Here is a 19870-nt window from a genome sequence, read left to right as displayed (position 1 = left end):
ACTTCATAAGTGGTTATGGACACTTATGGACTTCATAAGTGGTTCTGATTTCAGACAGTCCTCAACGAAGGGGAGTCTGCAGCGGTTTCATCCCTGTTATTTCATTTTTAAAGTGGTGCGCGACTTTGCATGCAACTGTCAAATGCAGCCAGTCGTTACAGCTGCAGTTCCGTTATTTTGACCACACACACTTTGCTGCACTTGTTTCTGCATGCAGCATGAACCAGACTCACTTTCTGGCAAATGGTGAATACCACATTTTGGAGCTAAACTGTTCAGCTGCTGGGTGTGTGACACTTGTGGTTTTGGCCTCTAATGTGTTCTTGGCTTTGACTTTGAACTTGAGCTTTGCCTTGACTTTGCCCACAAATGTCCCACCACCTGCCAGGGGAAAGCGTTGTCTTTTGGAGGATGTTTTACAGGGTGGAGTGACACTTTATAGTGCTGAGGGACAGCAGGGCGGCCTAGCTGTCAGGAAACACCACAGGTTTGATCCCCTCAACAGTTAACATGTTCATCAACAGCCTTGTGTCCTGTCAAGGTGCCTTGACAGATGCCTACAATGTAATCTAATTATGGGTTTAATCTGTTGGGGGTGCTGCTGATATGGCTATAACTTTACAAATGTATGAAAATGCAAATTTGATCATATCTCTTCAATTTCCTTTAGATGATTAGTGTCTTACATGGTGGTATACAATGTCAGAAATCTGTAGAATGGGATTCCGCTCGCATAATGGACGGTTGCTTATCTCTCCACTATTTTTAAATGACATCAAAGCATGCTGACGATGCGGGCCGCATTCTATTTGAGCGGAGCGCAGCCTTTCCCTTTGTTCACCCGCCATCCATGAATGTAAAACACCCTCTGATAAATCGTCCATTGTGACGGGAACATGATTACATGAAGCCGCGGCTGTAGGCCATTCAGCGGGCAGACGGAGCGCCGTGTCACGTCTAAGAGGGCTTTGAATAAATGTCCCCGTCTCTACCAAGGCCCACTTCCTTAATCAGGGTGTCGGATGGTAATGATTAGCTTCCTGCGTGTGCTCCCCAGCCGCCGAATCATCCGCATAACTCATACGCTGTTAATAATCTGCCCGGGGAGATAATACCGTTCTTTACCTTCAGCTAATCCAGCCCTAATCTGGACCACATCCTCACTTTTTTTTTTTACAAAATTTCATTTATTCCGACAAGTCCTTTCACGGAATCTGAGCCAGTGGATATTGGCGGGATCCGCGGTACTTCATATTCGACTCATTCATGGAGAAGAGGATGGAGGGCGATTGTATCTAAATCCCTCAACTAGGTTATATTTTTTACTGTCAGCTGGTGTCCCGGAGGGAGAGACAGTGATGTGGGCTGTTGTTTCTCTTCTACCGTGGGTCACGGCGTGGAGAGGGGGGGGGGGGGATTACTGCAGCATCATTTCATTCTGTGTCCATATCCGAAACCCGGATTAGGAACAGGGAGAGGGATTAGACTTTGTTATCATTCTTCATGCAGAGGCATCTGTTGAGGGCACCGGTCCTTGAAAAGAAACATATTTGTGCTATTAGGCAAATACTGGAAGAGGAGCCTGCCTTTGTCCTTTGTGTGTCAGCTCACGCTTTGATAGAGGAATGCGGAGTAGGTCAAGGGAGCTGCGATCCTTTTTTCTAAGAGTCAATTTGATGACTTGGACTTGAAGATAATAGTGGAACAATAAAATTGAGCTTGAACAAGTTCCAAAATGTTTTTACAATGCAATCATGAATCAAATAAATACATCTGAAGCCTATCTGCTCCCTGCCCTCCCCACCAAAAAAATTTAAAAAATCTACTCCAGTCTTAAGTTCATGGGATATTTACTAAATCATTATTTCATGAACGGTATCCCTCACTGAGGCTTTGAGCAATGTTATGTTTTTATCTGCTCCAGTTTATTATTTTCAGTTTTAATTAACACAACAAGTATTCGGTGTCTTCCAGTAACATTCAGACTCATTAACTCGCACTAACTCTCGAGCCAAATGAAATTATTCAATACTCTGTGCATAATTATGAAATTATGCCTGTGTACAGTTTTGAGTTCTTTCTCAAGAGCGAGACCACACTTTATTTCCAAAATCAGTCTTGCCGTTCGTATGGAGTAGCTCTTTATGAAACATCAGTGACTTCGGACATGGCATTGAATTACTGTATGCATTTGTCAATAGCGTTTATCCTGATGCTGAGATGCACTACAAGGAACGACGTATGCAGCACAATGCTTTCAGACAAAGGAACGATGGGAGTTAACCTTGAAGTATTGATTTTGTGCCATAGCGTTCATGTACTATATATCCATGGCTATGCTCTTATTTCTTTCTCTTGTCTTTTTTTCCATCTCTATTCGTGTCTACCTGTGCAGAGATACTGAACGGGGGTGTTTATGTGGACCAGAACAAATTCCTATGCCATGCGGACACCATCCATTGGCGTGACATTATCAAGAACCCCCAGGCTGAGCTGCTGGTGGTGCCATCCAACAACAGCAACCTTGGATGTGAGTACTGTATGTGGGCCAGACCAATGGCATGGGGAGGGGTGACACACACTGTTCAGTTTGGGTGAAAATCAGAGCTGAACAATTAATTGAAAAAAAATCGAAATCTCTATATGAACTAATGCAATTTCCAAATCGCAGAGGCTGCAATTAATTGCTTAATAGAGAGCAGCGTCCAAAGTACAATATTGGTGAAAACCTTTCATCATACTCAGTAAATCCTGCACACTGACATCTATGTTTTTAATAAAATCACTTTTCTTTAAACAATTTTAAAGTTCTAAAAAAATGTATCACAAGAAAAACTTGTCAAACTTATGATAATCACAATTAGATTTTTTGTCAATATAATTCAGCCCTAGTATCTTCTGTGATGATGTGAAGCTGATACATGCACACACATATGCGAACACACAGGTATACACACACACACATACGCACATGCACAAACACACACATGGGCACAGGCAGAAAGAAATGCACTCAAACACATACACAAACGCACCCTTCCCCCACCAACCAGCACCAGTCATACCCTATGCCTTTTTATTTATTCTGTTTGCCTGGCGGTCATTTGGAAGCGATATCACATAGTGTTAGATCAACGTGTGAACCTCTCCATTGTAGTGGTATGGCAGCGGCTCCGCAGCGAGGCCCATGGAGCTGCTGTCTGCTGCGCTCTTTTTAAAACTCAGTGAATCTGACAGCTGGTTTGAAGCTGCCCACTTCCCCTGGTGCCCCCCATGGTCCCCGCAGTCGCTCGGCTCCCACTGCCTCGGACATAACAGGCGACGCTGTCCGGCGGACATTCCGTGTCAAAAGAACTGGCTGTTAAAGACAGACTCTTTCAAACTTTTCTGCACATTTTTGTACGAGCGTCTTGCTCATTTTAAGGGCGAGAGACGGAAAGCAGGGGAGTGTTTTTTTCAGGGCCCTCAATATCAAAAGATGTCAGGGTGAACAAGCGGGGAAGCTGTCTAAAATCTCCCTGATGACCCTTGTTTGCTGACAATGACTCATGCCATCAGCAGAGAGGGAGCCATGCAATCGTACAAAGCCAGTGGTTAGTCTAAAATAGAGGTGTGATAAGATACTTTTTTACATAAGTGTAAAATGCCGGTATTTAGTGTTGATTAAATGGCACTGGAGGAGGGGGAGGAAAAGCAAGAAAGAGCAGAGGAGGTGGGCCAAAAACAAACATAACAAGAGAGTGTGTGGGAGTCGAGGTTGCCAAATTGGGGCCCTTTGCCAAGATGTAGTCAGTATTTAACATAACAACCCCACTGTGGGAGTGGTTGAAGGGCCCGGGTGACAATCTGCTGCGCTATCCCACTTACTCTGTAATTAACCCATAGTCAATTAAGTCTTGATGACGGGCCACTGGCAGACGAAGGCTATGAGCGCTCTGTCAGGTCCCACTTTGTGTGTGTGTGAGGGCTTGACGGGGGGGAGTGGAAGCCTGTCTTTTATGCTTAGATTCTCCACCGGCCAGAAGTCGGCACAATGACTCTCACGCTATTGTCAGAGGAGATACGACAGATCTGTCACTGTCACCAGTCTGGGAAGTTTCGCAGGGTGTGTGCGTGTGTGTGTGAGTGGGTGATTGGGGCGTTTGATGTGTGTTTGTGTCAAAGCCGCTTGTCTAAAGTTGGCCGAGGAGTTGTCTGACACACAATGCCTGGGCGCGCCTCTGTGTGTTCTGCAGGCAGGCGCTGTCATCGCTCCTGCAATGGACGCTGCTGGGGCCATCAGGAAGACCAGTGCCAAAGCTGTGAGTACACACACACACACACACACACACACACATACACACACACTTGTCTTCTAACTAGGGCTCGACTGATATTGGTTTTTGAGCGGAATACAGACAATATTTTGTCTATCATTAAATTTGACCATTTTCATGCCAAAAAATACAAATATTCAGTGTTTACCCCCAAATGTTATTCTTGGCAAGGTGGATTTAGACCATCATGGGACACTAAAAGTCTCCATTGAATCCCAGACTAATGAAATTCTTTTAGGGTTAGCAGTTCCTTAAACCCTTTCCAGTTCGCACGAAAATCCCGAGATTCTGCCACAAGGTGGCGCTGGTGTGTACAGACAACATCACACATTACAAGTTTATACATCATAGGAGAATTTGAACTTTCAGATGGTATAAATCATGATATGCTTTCTTACAGTCAATCTTGTAAATTAACAAAAAACCTGGGTGACCCACTGCACCTATTCAATTGTAGGGGAAACATTAGGCCTTTGAATGAAGAATGAATTAGCAAAAGACAGAATTGTAAAAAGTAAATGAATAAATAAAAGGTGCAAAGAAAATTAAATCTCATTGCAGGTTTTACAGACTGTTTTTCTGTAGTTGTGGTCAGGGAGGAACCTCCATTATATCTGCGTTAGACGACATGATTGGCCGATATCTGGCCAATATCGGCCTGATATATCGGTGAATTGATATATCCGTCTAACCCTACTCATAACATACCAGTATTACCACACAATTGTTAGTGAACGAGAATAAAAAGCGAGGCAGCAGAGAGACAACAAAGGAAGGCGGGCAGCTGGCGAAATGTTAACCACAGCCCTCCATATAATTACAGAATGTTCCCCTCGTGTCGTACAGATCTAGAAAGGGACTGGCCTTTTTTCCTCCGCTGTGCCATAGACAGAATAATAGACTACGGAGCCAAGTTTTTTTTTCCCCCCACTACTGCATCATTATGCTCCCCAACACAGCAGAGAGTGAGCACAGCAGTTTTTAATGCCTCAGCTTGAAGCTCCCGCTGACTCGCTGGCTGTTTTTTCTTTTACTGTAGCAATAATGCGTGAGAGGGCGTTCTTTAGCACAAGTATCGATGCAATAGGTGCGAGGTGCAGCCAAGTACTGGCTGCAACGCCGGAGTACCCGTACTCACCGACGCATGTGTAATGACTGAAAAAGGTCTTCTTCAAAGCAGTGTTGCAATAAAAAAAAACAAGAGAAAACGAAAAAAGAACACTAACTAGCTCCCTGGTTACCAGAAGAGTTGGCATAGCAACGAATAAAGCCAGGCTTTATGGGAATTTTCAGCGCGGTTGGGAGGTGTCTGACTGGTCAGTCTGCTTGGATGAAAATAACCATTGTATAAACACAGTTATAGTGAGTCAGTGGCAGTGCAGTGCTATGGAACTTTTTTTTCAACCTTTATTTATCCACGGAAAGCCAACTGAGCATCTACACACTCATACTGTACCAGGGAGGTGCCCGTCATTTCCACGCGTCCCATTCATTTTCTATGTAAGCGGCTGTGTAATGCATTCTGGTCGTTGAGGTCTAGTCTACTTTATGCAAATCAGATGTATCCAATGCGACTCGGCGCCTCTCCAAACTCCTGACCCTCGTGAACAAACTTTTCAACTAGCCGTTGGTCCATCTAAAATGAACCAAGATTTGGCGACTGCACGGCCTGCTTCTCGCATCAAATATTTTCAGAAACAGATTTCAGTGGACTGTTTAGGTGAAATAAGAGTCGCCGTGTTTTTCCAGTTTGAAAACCAGAGACCGAGGACAGCCCAGCGAGCGGTGCGTTCACCAATCAGGTGCAGCCTACGGTCCATGGCAGATGAAAGTGACTATTTGGGAGGAATTTGTGATTATATTTAAGAGACAGAGATCACTGGTTTGGCTCTGCCTGAATTCCATATCAGTACATCAGTGTTTGCAGCTCTAACTTGAGAAGGTGTTGTTGGGAAGGTTGAAGGTCGTGGTATACATGTTTGAAGGCGGTGCTTGTCTGTGTTTTTGAGTGTGAGTGTGTGTGTGTGTGTGTGTGTGTGTGTCTCAGACCTTTAAAACCCACTCTCTTTTCGCTTCCTGGGCAGTGACAAAGACGGTGTGTGCAGAGCAGTGTGACGGGCGATGCTACGGGCCTTACGTCAGCGACTGCTGCCACCGCGAGTGCGCTGGAGGCTGCTCCGGCCCCAAGGACACCGACTGCTTCGTACGTCACGTCAGATCGCACACACACTCACACACTCTCTCTCTCTCTCTCTCTCTCTCTCTCTCTCCCTCCTTCTCTCTGTCTTTATCTCTAACGTTCTCTCTTTCGCTCTCTCTTTTTGTCTTTCGCTTTTGCTTCCTTTATTGTTTTTCTCTCACACACGCTATCACAATCACACACCTATTCACACACATAACACACACACACAGACATATACTCACACTCACCTGGCAAGGACCAACAAGACACTCAAACACACACACACACACACACCCAAAAGCATCCACATCTCTAACCCCTGTTCGCTCGCCATCCTCCCTTCCATGTGTCCACATCTTTGTGTAACATCTGTTTGTCACCCGCCCCGCACCAAAATGATCCACTTTGTTTACCGGCTGATAAATTATTTGTCATTTTACGGGGCTGTAAAAGTCGGCAGCGGCGCCTCTGATCAAAGAACAAATTGGTGATTCAGTGTTCCAATTAGTATCCCTTTTATCACCTCAAGTTCTTCCTGTTTCGCAAACTTGCACGCGTCACACACACACACACACACCGGCAGAGGCGATATTGTGGTTGTAATTCACAGAAAGGCTCATCCAATTCAATTACAGCTGTTTCAGGCTAGGCTGTGGCCACAGACGACAAAACACGCCAGAGGTTTATGGGAAAACATTTCACCATTTTAGATCATAGCTTTGGATCAATGGTTCCAATTTTTCTCCCATTTACTGTTCAAAGAGACGAGGGACCGGCGCGCGACTCGCGATCGGAAGTAAAAATGAAATGCTGCCGTAATACTCCCTCACTCGCAATGACTTATGTGAGAAAATAATCCACCCCACCCCTCCGCCCCACCACCCCTCCTTCACTTACTGCTCCATGCACCCCCTGTGGGGCCTCCGACCGGCATCTTCTGGCTCCGCTGACTCTGGTTGTGTGCTGTCTGCAGGCCTGCACCAATTTCAATGACAGCGGCGCGTGTGTGACCCAGTGCCCTCAGCAGTTGGTGTACAGCAGCACGGCTTTTCAGCTGGAGCACAACCCCAAGGCCAAGTACACCTACGGAGCCTTCTGCGTCAAGAAATGTCCACGTAAGTCTGCCTCAGTTCTGCCCACCGAACCCTCGAAAGGAAACCAGACGCTTCACTCAAAGGCATACGCATGCAAACACTCAAGTGCACTACACTTAGACAATCAGGACAGTGAGTAAACACCTGTGTTGTAGCATTGCTAAAACCATATAGATGCTTTGATGCTTATAATTAAGTTCTGTAGTCTGCACAGTGTCCAGTATCCTTTGTTGTCTCCATTTATGCATTTGTCCTCGATCTATCCTGCAATAGGACTGCAGACAATTATTTCTTGAGTAGAGCCCAATTACTGAAACATTAAACACTTGCGCCTCTCAATCAACTAGTTGCTAGACCATCTGTTGTAGCTTCTGACACCTGAAAAGAGAGCAAACCGCTTTTTTGGGTGGATGGAGCCAGAGTGCTGCAGTAATTGAGCAAACATGCAGAAAAAAGTCAGACTTCTACAAAAGCTACATCTATACATTGCATATTTAAGTTCTACTGAGCATCAAATAGGCATACACTGATGCCACTTTTCCACTGCAGCACCAAGTACCCATTTGATTCATTACTTTTCCTGAACAATATAGACCTAGGCCATTAGTTTTTGATCATTACACAAACGTGATTAAAATGCAATCCATTTCTCTCCATTAGAGGAGTCTAAAATCCGTGAAAATGGAAGTGAAATTGGCAGAAAACAAAGTCATTTTGCTTTGATTTTTTAGATTTCACTACATGCAGTATTCTTGGTGTCAGATTCTAATATTAAGGAAATTCTTCAGCACTCTAATTTAATCTGGTATCTGCAAAACCCTACTGTCAAACAACTAAACTAAAAGTCAACTAACACTAATAACCCCTCTTCATTTTCGTCAGATAACTTTGTGGTGGACCAGTACTCCTGTGTGAGAGCCTGTCCCAGCAACAAGATGGAAGTGGAGGAGAACCGCATCAAGATGTGCAACCCATGCACCGACATCTGCCCTAAAGGTAAACCCAGTGGTCTAGACCTGCGGGTGTTGTGAGAATACTTTTACCTAATTTGTCCTCCGCACAATGAAACTATGGACGATGGATCGGCTGTGTCCATCTGTCAAACATGATATCTTAGGTAATATCTCAGACACCACTGGTCTGATATTGATTAAATATACATCTTTGCACTGTCAAAATGTTTAACTCCTACACCATAAGTCCAGTTGAAATTAAACTTGCTATGCACATCCAGATATTCTTACAAATTGCACTGATTGGCCTAATCGGGGCGCTATAATTAGACATCAAAATTTTGACTCCTGCGCCACAAGTCCAGTTGAAATGAAACTTGCTACGCACATGCAGCTATCCTTACAAATTACACTAATTGGCGCAAGGGGGGTGCTATAATTAGAGGTCAAAATTTTTAACTCAAATGTGATATCTTAGACACTGGTCCGATTTTGGTGGAACTTGGAGGGATTATGCACATTGGCACTCTGTTCTGGTGTTAAAAAATGATCATGATTGGCCTGATGGTGACGGTACAAGTAAAGATCAAAATTTCAAACTTTGAAAGGCCATGACTGATGAAACCTGGAGTGATGATGCATCTTGTTACTGATTGGCCCAAGGCGTCCCTGCATCGTTCGTTACTGTTGCCTTGTTACAGTTGGAATATACCATATAAGACGATGGGATTGCAGAATCACTTGCCAATTCAAAGAATCAATTGCCAAATCAAAGGAATTTGTCTCAGTAACACTGGTGCAGAAATACAGACAGAATTTCACACAACATACTGAAACAAATGGTGCAAGGACAACAGAACCTCACATAGCGTGCAAAGTGACAGTGCTATGGACAGTAGACTCTACATATCTTACTAGATATATACATCGTTCCATAGCTGTGCATGTACAATATGGTGGCAACTGTCGAGGGAAGTGGGGTGAGTGGCCAATAGGGCAACGGTCCAGGGTATAATGTGGAAGTTATACTCAATAGAATGAAAAGCATGAATTAAATACACCATACATCCATTCCCTCCACTTCCCTCACTTCCTGTACTACTACTACACTGCACTAATGTATAAGACCTGATGCAGTTAAACCACTTTAATCTAATAGCTTTATGCTAACAGTGATGATAATGGATCAACAGTAGCCCACAGGAATTACTTAAAAAGCTCAGATAAAATCTGAGCACTGCTTTTATACACTATACTGTATATACTTAAAACTGATTTATTGATTTCAATGTACCCCCCACCCCCAAATAATATCAACATCTTCCTTAATTTCAGGCTAATGCCATGCAATACCCACTTCTGTAATCACATCACCTTAATCCTCTTCTGAAATGTGAGCTCACGTTTCCCCCCACAGCTTCCACTGTAAGCTTTATATCACCATATATTTAAACTCTACTCCAGATTTATACATCTCTCCCGTTATATTCAGTCCAGTTTTGAAGCTCTCAATAGTTTATGACAAGGTTCCCATGCTCTTGTTTTGAAAATTGTACAGTTGCTGCTTGGTACAAATATTGATACATAGTTATAGTCTTGTTTTTATTTGATTTATTGAAGAAAACGTATTGCAATGTTGCCACATGCTGCTCTTTTTGCCCCCCATCTCAAGTTACAGCTGTATATATCTAATACCTACCCATTACATCTTGATTGGGATTGAGAGTCTGTCGCGTAACTGAAGGTCACAGGTTTGATCCCCACAACAGCCAGTGCATCAATCAGCAGCCATGTATCCTGTTCAAATGTCCCTGAACAAGACATTGTGCCCCTGCCTGCTGAGTCATTGTAAGTCGCTTTGCATAAGTGCATCAGATAAATTCCTAAAATGGAAAATACAGTACCACTTGAGTTAATACAGAGGATAAGCCCCCTCTGCTTGTTGTTAACTGCTCTGCCCTTTTCTTAGGAGTAAAGACAACAGTTCTCTTCTTAGTCAGACTCCACGTATGGGCTGTGGCATCCATCGATTGGCCAATCTCTTGATTACATCGTCACGCAGCAGGGAGGGGTTAATGAGGGATAGCCCAAGGAACTGTGGGAAATGATAACAAATTAACATTTCAGATATGGAATTGGCTGGTATAAATCACTATCAAAAACTGGTTACACCACTTAATGCCAGCCTTATTCATCATCCCCTCCGCCTCTGTCAGAAACACTTGGCTCACACTGGACCGCAAGTGTAATTAATGCAGATGTAATGAATTCATTAGATGGAGGAATTGGCTCCGGATTGGCCCGAGCTTTCCCGAGTCATCAAAAGAATTCCAATGCATGGAGAGGAGCCATGGCCTTGCCTATGCACCAAAGGAGGATTTCTTGTTAATAGCAGGGAGATACTTTCATAAAAGTGGATAGAGAATCAAAGTGACAAATAGTCAAGAGTGGCAGCCAGGATGAGGTCTCTTCTGTACAAGGACACTGTGGAGATAGGTAGGTTTTTCATACCTAAAGCAACTTAGATTTTAATCCTTTTGAATAATGCATGTGTGTGTGTGTGTGTGTGTGTGTGTGTGTGTGTGTGTGTGTGTGTGTGTGTGTTTGCATCTGTTTTGTCAGTGTGTGATGGCATAGGCACAGGCAGCCTGCAGACAGCTCAAACAGTGGATGCGAGCAACATTGATAAGTTTGTCAACTGCACCAAAATCAACGGCAACCTCATCTTCCTCATCACCGGCATTAAAGGGTAAGTGCCATGATGCAGTCTGAAGCACGATACTTCACATGCAGATGTAGCCACAGTAGACGTCCCTCCTTTTAATGCATGTTTAGGGCAGTTTTTGGCTTGTGACCCCTTAAAATGAAGCGATGCCTACTTGCAGACTTGGTGAACGGTTAGCCCAAAAAATTATTTTCCATTTTCAGGCTGATTATTCAGTATTTTACAAGAAAAAAACAAAAATTTGAGAAAAATCAGACAAATTGCACGATAATAAATTTGTATAGTAGAAATACGTTTTTTCATATCCCATAAATCATCTCTCAACCCAATTTGCGCTTTGTAATGTCATTTTCAAATTCTTTTTTTCATTCTAGCAAGCCAATGCCATTACAGGAAATATTTGTGGCTCAGAAATAATCATCACTCTGCACAGTCAGACTTTGTTGTCATTGAGCTTTTAGTTATTGCATCATATCGTGATTGTATTGAATCATGAAACTCATATCGCATATCGAATTGTATCTTGAGATAAGCATATCATCCTATGGCAAAGTGCAACCATCTGGCACCTAAATAGGATAAAACAAACCTGATATGCTGAATATGCATTGGTTCTGCAATACTCAGTGCCTGCAGTCAGCGATTAGTGAGTGGTCCCTTTAGTTTTGTTCTTGCCAACTCTTAAACATTAAGCCTTTGGTGCAGGCATAATTTTAAAACCCTATAGGAATAAACTTCCATTCAGTAAAATGGTACAGATCCCTCATTTATAAAAATGCATGATTGCATCATAAAATCATTTCAGAATATGACTGAAATGAAAAAGGTTAAACTTAGGGGTAGTGGCCAAGAGGTTAGAGAAGTGGACTTGTAACCGAACAGTTGAAGGTGAATGAGAAACACTCCCTCTTCCCTTAAAAACTACCGGTGAAATGCCCTTTAGCTCCCAGCTTAGAGTGTCTCTAACATGCATGACGTTGCTGGATATTTTCACAATTTTCAAAAATGTTTGGACCTAAAGAACCTTTTAGAAATAAAGTCTTACTGCATCTATATGTGATTATTTTTTGCAACAAGAAAGAAAAACATGAGGATTGCAGCTTAGTCGAAATACAATGTGCCTCTCTCTCACTCTCTCTCTCTCTCTCTCTCTGTCTCTCTCTCTCGCTCTTCTTTTTTTTTGACTGCAGGGACATGTATCATGGTATTGGAGCCTTGGACCCTGAGCGTCTCAATGTGTTCCGCACTGTGAAGGAGATCACAGGTGAGAGCGGGGGCTTCACTGCAGTCACCTTGGAGAAATTGACCAAACAAAACAATATTATTACGCGGCCTGTGTGTGAATTATGCGCTCTCTGAGGCAGCGAGAGAAGAGGAGAAAGAGCAAAGAGGAAAGAAAATATATGCTTTTTTCTATTGTCAGTGAACTCAGGAAAGGTTATTAGTGGATATATTACATTATAGTGTATGTGTATGCGCATTCCTGTCTGTATAGCCATGCGTGCATATGCTAGGCTGTGTGTGTGGGCGTGCTTGTGTGTGTATTTATTCATTGGCTATTAGAGGCCTTAAGGGATGAGCAATATCTTGGATACAAACCCTTTTGTCATATTAAACTGCGACTTGCAGTTGAGCCAAACAGCTAATGGAGTGAAACTGCATTTTCATAATGAAAACCCAAGCAATAAGAAAGAGCAATGGCCATTCTAGCCCTGCCACATCCTGCTCTATCCCTTTAATGTGCATTTCCACAGATGCTGATTTGATATAATCTGTCATTAAAGGCAAGTGCAACCGGACAAATTATGCTGGATATTAAATCCATTCTTTTAATTAGGGTATATTGTCTCTTCCGAACGCATTTCCTATAAAGAAATGGGTTCTTTGCTTGAACTTCACAGAGGCAGAGAAACTCCACGACCAATAGCAACAGTGCTTTTCATCTGGATGTGGAAAACAAAGGGATTCTTTGTACTTTCTCATTCATGATTCTTGTGTTCCTTCATCAAATACCCCCCACCCTCTTTCTTTTTTTTCCCCTCACCCTTCTGGTTTTTACTGGACAATTAATAAAGACTGAACAATCACAGTACAGTATGTGATTGCTGTCTACATACTGTTAAAAGAATGGAAAGAGAATTGCTTTAATGAAGCTGTTAATGAGCACATGTTGGTTCTGGTTTTTAGGTTATCTCAACATCCAGTCTTGGCCAGAGAACATGACGGATCTGAGCGTTTTCTCCAACCTGCGGACCATCGGAGGCAGATCTCTTTACAGGTGCGTGTGAAGGCTGCCAGGCATGTTAATGCACTTCAGACACAGCTGAGACCCAAAGCTGACACCCAAAGTCTCCAAATTATCCTCAGAGAAAAACCTTTCAATAATAGAGCATCCTAAGTAGCACAGATTAAGAATTCTCTCTTGTCCTCAAAGTTATAACAGCGGCTCATTTACGAATGGTACATCCATATAGCAAAGGAAAGTCTTTGATGAATCCGCGGCTCTCAGCTCTTTCTTACCGGCTATCGCATCGCATCTTGAGGAAGACCGGCATGCTGAAATGCATCGGTGCATTTTTCTAAACCATTTTGCATTCCACTGAAAAAGAAAATAAAGGCTTTTTTTTGATTTTTGACTTTTTAGCTTTTGAGCAGGTTCAGATCTTGGCCAAGGGCGCTTTTACCGGAAACGTAGCTGTTGATGGACAAACTGTTCCTGGAATCAAACCTGTGACCTTTCCGTCTTCCACCCCGCTACCCCTCTTCACTTTTTTAGAAAATATGGCGTGCCGTTATATCCGAGACCTATTCATACTCCATCTGCTCTATCTATCTGTCTATTGAGCATCTATCTACCAGCTATCTTCCTCTACTGAGGCTAGCTCTCTTCCAAGTTTGTTGTGGTTCTCAACCTTTTGCACTGAAGCTCACAACAGTAAAATACAAAGCGATGCTTTCTCTCAGCTCCATGTTGCAGGCGTAAATAGGCAGAAAGGTGAACTTTGACACCACATGGTAATCTCTATCAGTTATCATCTATCAATATTCATTATTTCACCGGAATAAGGGCATTCATCACATTAAAAATTTGAGAATTTGTACTAGGGAAATTATTAGTGTTTTTTAGATTCCATAAATTCTCTCGTGGGTCCCGACCCCGCAGGTTGAGAACCGCTCTCTTGGCACCAATTATCTCCCATTCATCTTCTCCGAGAAGTGAGGGTCATGTTCTGTGTCATGTTTTTTTTTACGTCTTTGAATCCAACATGAAGGTTTTGTTCATATGTGCAGCAGGCATGTGCATCATCACACACATGTGCAATTACACACACACACGCGCACACACTTCTCTTTTGCTTCTCAGCTGGCTTTGTTCAGAATGAGGTCTCTCTCTCTCTCTCTCTGTTTCTCTCTCTCTCTCTCTCTGTGTCTCTCTCCCATGTTCTCCCGTGTTGGGATGCTCATGGTTGGAGCTAATGAGCAGCCGGTCTGTGTTCTTCTGTGCGGAGCCTCTTTGAAGCGCTGCTGTCACGCGGCTTTGATTCGCGCTGTTTTGATAACAGGTTCTGTGTTCGCTTACAAGTGGCAGATCGGAGGGATCGGCTGCCACCCTCAGAAGGGATCCGGCCTGGTTTTCTAAACGCCGGCGATGAACTCGCACCTCAGCGCTACTGCAGCGCCATTCAGAGCTTCCTCCTTCCTCCTCCTTCTTCTTCTTCCTCCACCTCTTTTCTCCTCCCCCTTCTTCCTACTCGTTCCTCCTCCTCTTCCTTTTCCTCATTCCTCCTTCTTCTTCCTCCACCTCTTTTCTCCTCCCCCTTCTTCCTACTCGTTCCTCCTCCTCTTCCTTTTCCTCATTCCTCCTTCTTCTTCCTCCACCTCTTTTCTCCTCCCCCTTCTTCCTACTCGTTCCTCCTCCTCTTCCTTTTCCTCATTCGTCCTTCTTCTTCCTCCACCTCTTTTCTCCTCCCCCTTCTTCCTACTCGTTCCTCCTCCTCCTCTTCCTTTTCCTCCTGCTTCCTCTTCTTCCTTCCTCTTCATTCCTCCTTCTTCTTCCTCCTCCTTACTCCTCCTCCTCCTTCTTCCTCTTCTTCCTCTTCTTCCTCCTCCTCTTCTTCCTCCTCCTCCCCCTTCCTCCTTCCTTCTCCTCATTCCTCCTTCTTCTTCCTCCTCCTCCTCTTCCTCCTCTTTTTTCTTCCTCCTTCTTTCTCCTCCTCCCTCTTCCTCTTCCTCCTCCTCCGTCCTCCTCCTTCCTCCTCCTCCTTCCTCCTCCCTCCTTCTTCCTCCTTCCTCCTCCTTTACCTACTCCTTCCTCCTCCTTCCTCTTCCTCCTCCTCCTCCTCCTCCTTTTTCTTCCTCCTTCTTCCCCCTTCTCCCTCTTCCTCTTCCTGTTCCTCCTCCTCCGTCCTCCTCCTTCCTCCTCCTCCTTCCTCCTCCCTCCTTCTTCCTCCTTCCTCCTCCTTTACCTACTCCTTCCTCCTCCTTCTTCCGCCTCCTTCCTCCACCTTCTTCCTCCTCATCTTCCTCTTCCTTTTCCTCCTGCTTCCTCTTCTTCCTTCCTCTTCATTCCTCCTCCTCCTTCCTCCTCCTCCTCCTCCTTCCTTCTCTTTCCTCCTTCCTTTATCCTTCCTCCTCCTCATTCCTTCTCCTTCCTCCTTCCCATTCCTTCTCCTTTCTCTTTCCTCCTCCTCTTCCTCCTCCTTCCTCCTCTTCCTCTGTGTTTCCTTCATTCTCCCTGCTCCTGGTCGTTGCTCATTATGGCATCTCACATGCTTTTTGTCTCTTTTTCTGAATCTTTTTTCCTGTCTTTCTCCCTCCCCTTTCCCTCTTTCACTCCTCTCTTGCATTCTCTTTCCTACCCCTCCCTCTTTCTTTTCTCCCTCTCTCACCTTCTACTCCTTTCTTTCCTCTTTCTCCTCTCCTCTCTTTCATGCTCTCTTTTTTCTCCCTCCTCCTCGGCCTTCTCATCTTCTTCCTCTTCCCTCCTCCTCTCCTCTCCTCCCTCTCTCTCTCCTCCTGCAGTGGAAGTGGTATCTCTCTGCTGATCCTGAAGCAGCGTTGGATCTCCTCGCTGCAGTTCCAGTCGCTGGATGAGATCAGCGCAGGAAGCGTCTACATCTTCAACAACAGCCGCCTGTGTTTCTACAACACCGTCAACTGGACCTCGCTGTTCAGGACGCCCAGCCAGAAAGTCCTCATCCGCAACAACCGAGACCCCAAGGAATGCAGTGAGTGTGAAGTGTGCCAGCATGAAAAATCAGGACCTGAACTTCAGAATTTATAATTGAGTAATAATTGAGTTTCATTCCCAAATTGAGATTTGCAAAAAATCTGCTCATACTCTGACAAAATCACATGGAACCAAAGCCCATTGCATGTTACTATTAAAGTTGTCTTAAGTCTTAAGACCTTTTAGCTTTTGCAATATTGACTAATGAATTTTCAGTTGGCAACATTCTTCCCAACCAGATATACAGTGTTTTGGGCTGAAACCATTTAATTGAATATCTTTAAAATATTATGTAAAAGTGGTATCATTTAGTCAACCAAGCACTTAAAGTAGCAAGGATCAATTTTTCAAGTTTTACCAGGCATGTTGTTTGTTTTCCTTTTGTCCTACCAGTCATGTGCCACTGTTTTAAATGTAGATATCACATTTTGGAATGAAACTTTTATATATAAAGTTGTGATAAACATGCAGACGTGCACACACTGACGTACACTCCTATGTAATCATGCAGGGAATGATGCACACTCTCAGGTACAAAGGTGCATGAGGAAACACATATAGGCACACACACTAACACACACACATACACACATATACTCCTCCATCTTTACCCAAATACAAAGGTTAAGCAAACACCTATTAAGTTCTCCTATTCTCTTATTTCCTCTCCCATTAGTAGTCCAATTAATTCCAAACTCGGATGCCCCGCGTATCTCAGCAAATCCAGTCCCCCAACACACACGCACGCACGTTTCCATGGCGACGGCATCACTGGCGTCCCTCGCCCCGTGGCCATGAAAGCCCTGATTCAGCTTGCTTCGAACAAAGTGCTTATCAAAGGGTTTTCAGGTTGGGGTGTGTGAGGGAGAGAGGGCGGGGGGGGGGGGGGGGGGGGGGGGGGGGGGTTGTGTGTGGAAATTACTCATTCTGTGTTTTTTTTATTTTTTTTAGGGACACTGAGCTTAGCAGTGCATTAGCAGCACAGAGGTGCATTAAGCTCACTGTCAGACAGAGGGAAATGGACTCCTGATGGAATGATGGATGGTTTACGTGTGGCTTAGCTGCAGATGCAGGAAACTGACCGCGATGTGTCACTCAGAGAGCAAGAGATAGAGAGTTAATTGGAATGAACTCTACTAATGGGAGGAACAGTGTGTGAGAGAGAGAGATACACTACCGGTCAAAAGTTGGGACATGCATTTTTCTTTATTTCTACTATTTTTCACATTTTAGAATAATATTAAAGACATCAAAACTATGAAATAACACAAATGGAATTATGCAGTGACCAAAAAAGTGTTAAATAAATCAAAACTATCTTATACTTTAGATTCTTTAAAGTAGCCGCCCTTTGCCTTGATGGAAAGGCAAAGGCTTTGAAAAGAAATTCATACATAGACATCAACTTCACTATTTATATTTGTCTAAGAAACAAATTTCGGTAACACTTTCTATGAAGCCCGTGTCTATAATACATTATAATCATACTTATAACACATTATAATGCCATCATAATGCATTATAAGTATAGTTATAATCATGCATAGACAGTTATAATGTTTTATAACATTACTCATAATCTGTTATAAAGCTTTTTCATTTAAGTGGTAATGAAAAAGCTTTATAACAGATTGTAAGTAATGTGTTTATAATGTTATAAAACATTATAACTGTCTATGCATGATTATAACTATACTTATAATGCATTATGATGGCATTATAATGTATTATAGACACTGGCTTCATAGAAAGTGTTACCCAAATTTTAAGCATTTAAGCATAAGCCTTTAGATCAAAATGGCTTTAAGATAATGAAAAACATAGTACATTCAATCAGATGTGTCCAAACTTTTGACTGGTAGTGTAATATTGAGAAAAATATATTAATATTGCAAATAAATAGAAATATTGATACTATCATTATTATCCATCAATAACCTAAGGACATGCAGATATATTGCATACTATTATATTATATATATTGCGTGCTTGGTTAGTGTTCTTGTTGAATTTAATATGTCTGTCATGTTTCTGTCAGTTTCTGCTTGTTGTGACGATAAAGCTAATTGAATTGAGAAAGGGGGAAGGAGAGAGAGAGAGAGAGAGAGAGAGTGAGAGAGAGACAGAGATAAGGAGACAGAAACAGACATGGGCCACCGTAGTTTTTCTGCGGTTGCGGTTGATATCATTAGCCAGTTAATGAGAGCACGGTCTGTGTCAGAGATCGATCGATGGGCCCCTACACAGGCCTCTTCATTAGGCTTACCCCCCAACACACACATCCACCATCGACCGTCAACCGGGGGGCCGGCCCCCGCCGGGCGACACGGGTGTCACTCACCGGCCGGAGGACAGGCCGTGTGCCATGAACAGCGGCAGCATTGATTGTTATGCTTCCACTGGAAAAAGGATAAGGGTTTTGGTTGCGGCGGTCTTTAATGGCAGAGGTGTGGGGAATACTGATGCACTGTCACAGCCCACACACACACACACACACACACATGGCTTACAAGCATAGATGCCAATATACACACACACACAGACACTTCCAACCTGTAAATTAGGTTGTTCATAACACCTTGTTATCAGATAATTTTCACTTCCTCTCCCTGAATTACTGGTCAATCCAGAACAGTTTTCTCCCTCATGTGCTATTTATATCATTTTACTCTGTGTGCCTGTGGCTTATAAGTCACAGGCACACAGAGTAAAACAATATATATAGTATATGACACACTTACTGTCTTGCACACTTACTGTATACAGTAAGTGTGTAAGACAGTAAGTGTGTCGGTCTGTATCCCCAGGCCCGTATGTGTCTGTGCATGTATGTCTGTATGTGTACTATGCTTTGGAGCATGTGTGTGAGCGTATTCGACCATTCATGCGCATGTTACCCCTCCTCCCCCTCCACAGGCCAGCAGCGCATGGTGTGTGACCGGATGTGTTCGGACGCCGGCTGCTGGGGCCCGGGGCCCGACCAGTGTCTCTCCTGCAGATATTTCAGCCGCGGCCGCATCTGCGTGGAGTCCTGCAACCTCTTTGACGGGTGAGGAGTCCGTTCTGTCCATTTTATCTCTTGCTTTTTTGTCTTTCTTCATGCCCCTTTTTTTTTTTTGTTTTGTTTATTTATGTTACACAAGTGCTGTGTAAGTATGTTTGATTTGACTTGACTTGGCAGAAATCTGTGAAGCTCATCCAAAATCGAGCATTTTCATGTGCATCAGATCATTACAGATCCCTGGGAGCGCATTCATTCCCCTTGCATACAGCCATACATTACAATCAGAGGAAATAAAACGAGTTTAAACAGCTCTGATGCAGAGAATGAAGTCAAAATATCCGCAAGGGCTCTGGAGGAGGAGAGTCT

The 19870-nt window shown here is 43.5% G+C and overlaps 1 protein-coding gene across 1 annotated transcript in view; it reads left to right on the top strand.

Moving 5' to 3' along the window:
• The window catches only part of LOC139912951 (receptor tyrosine-protein kinase erbB-4), a 139879-nt gene that overhangs the window by 54304 nt on the left and 65705 nt on the right, over positions 1-19870 (top strand). Inside the window, exons 4-13 of the mRNA XM_078291242.1 lie at positions 2396-2530; positions 4236-4301; positions 6401-6519; positions 7472-7613; positions 8475-8588; positions 11168-11294; positions 12461-12534; positions 13458-13548; positions 16299-16498; positions 19417-19549. Coding sequence (XP_078147368.1) covers positions 2396-2530; positions 4236-4301; positions 6401-6519; positions 7472-7613; positions 8475-8588; positions 11168-11294; positions 12461-12534; positions 13458-13548; positions 16299-16498; positions 19417-19549 — 1201 coding nt within the window. The remainder of the gene's footprint in view (positions 1-2395; positions 2531-4235; positions 4302-6400; positions 6520-7471; positions 7614-8474; positions 8589-11167; positions 11295-12460; positions 12535-13457; positions 13549-16298; positions 16499-19416; positions 19550-19870) is intronic.

Source organism: Centroberyx gerrardi, chromosome 21, assembly GCF_048128805.1.
Source record: "Centroberyx gerrardi isolate f3 chromosome 21, fCenGer3.hap1.cur.20231027, whole genome shotgun sequence".
NCBI classification, from domain to species: Eukaryota; Metazoa; Chordata; class Actinopteri; order Beryciformes; family Berycidae; genus Centroberyx; species Centroberyx gerrardi.
Note: the sequence above shows the minus strand (reverse complement) of the source record. Positions and strands in the feature narration are given on the sequence as shown.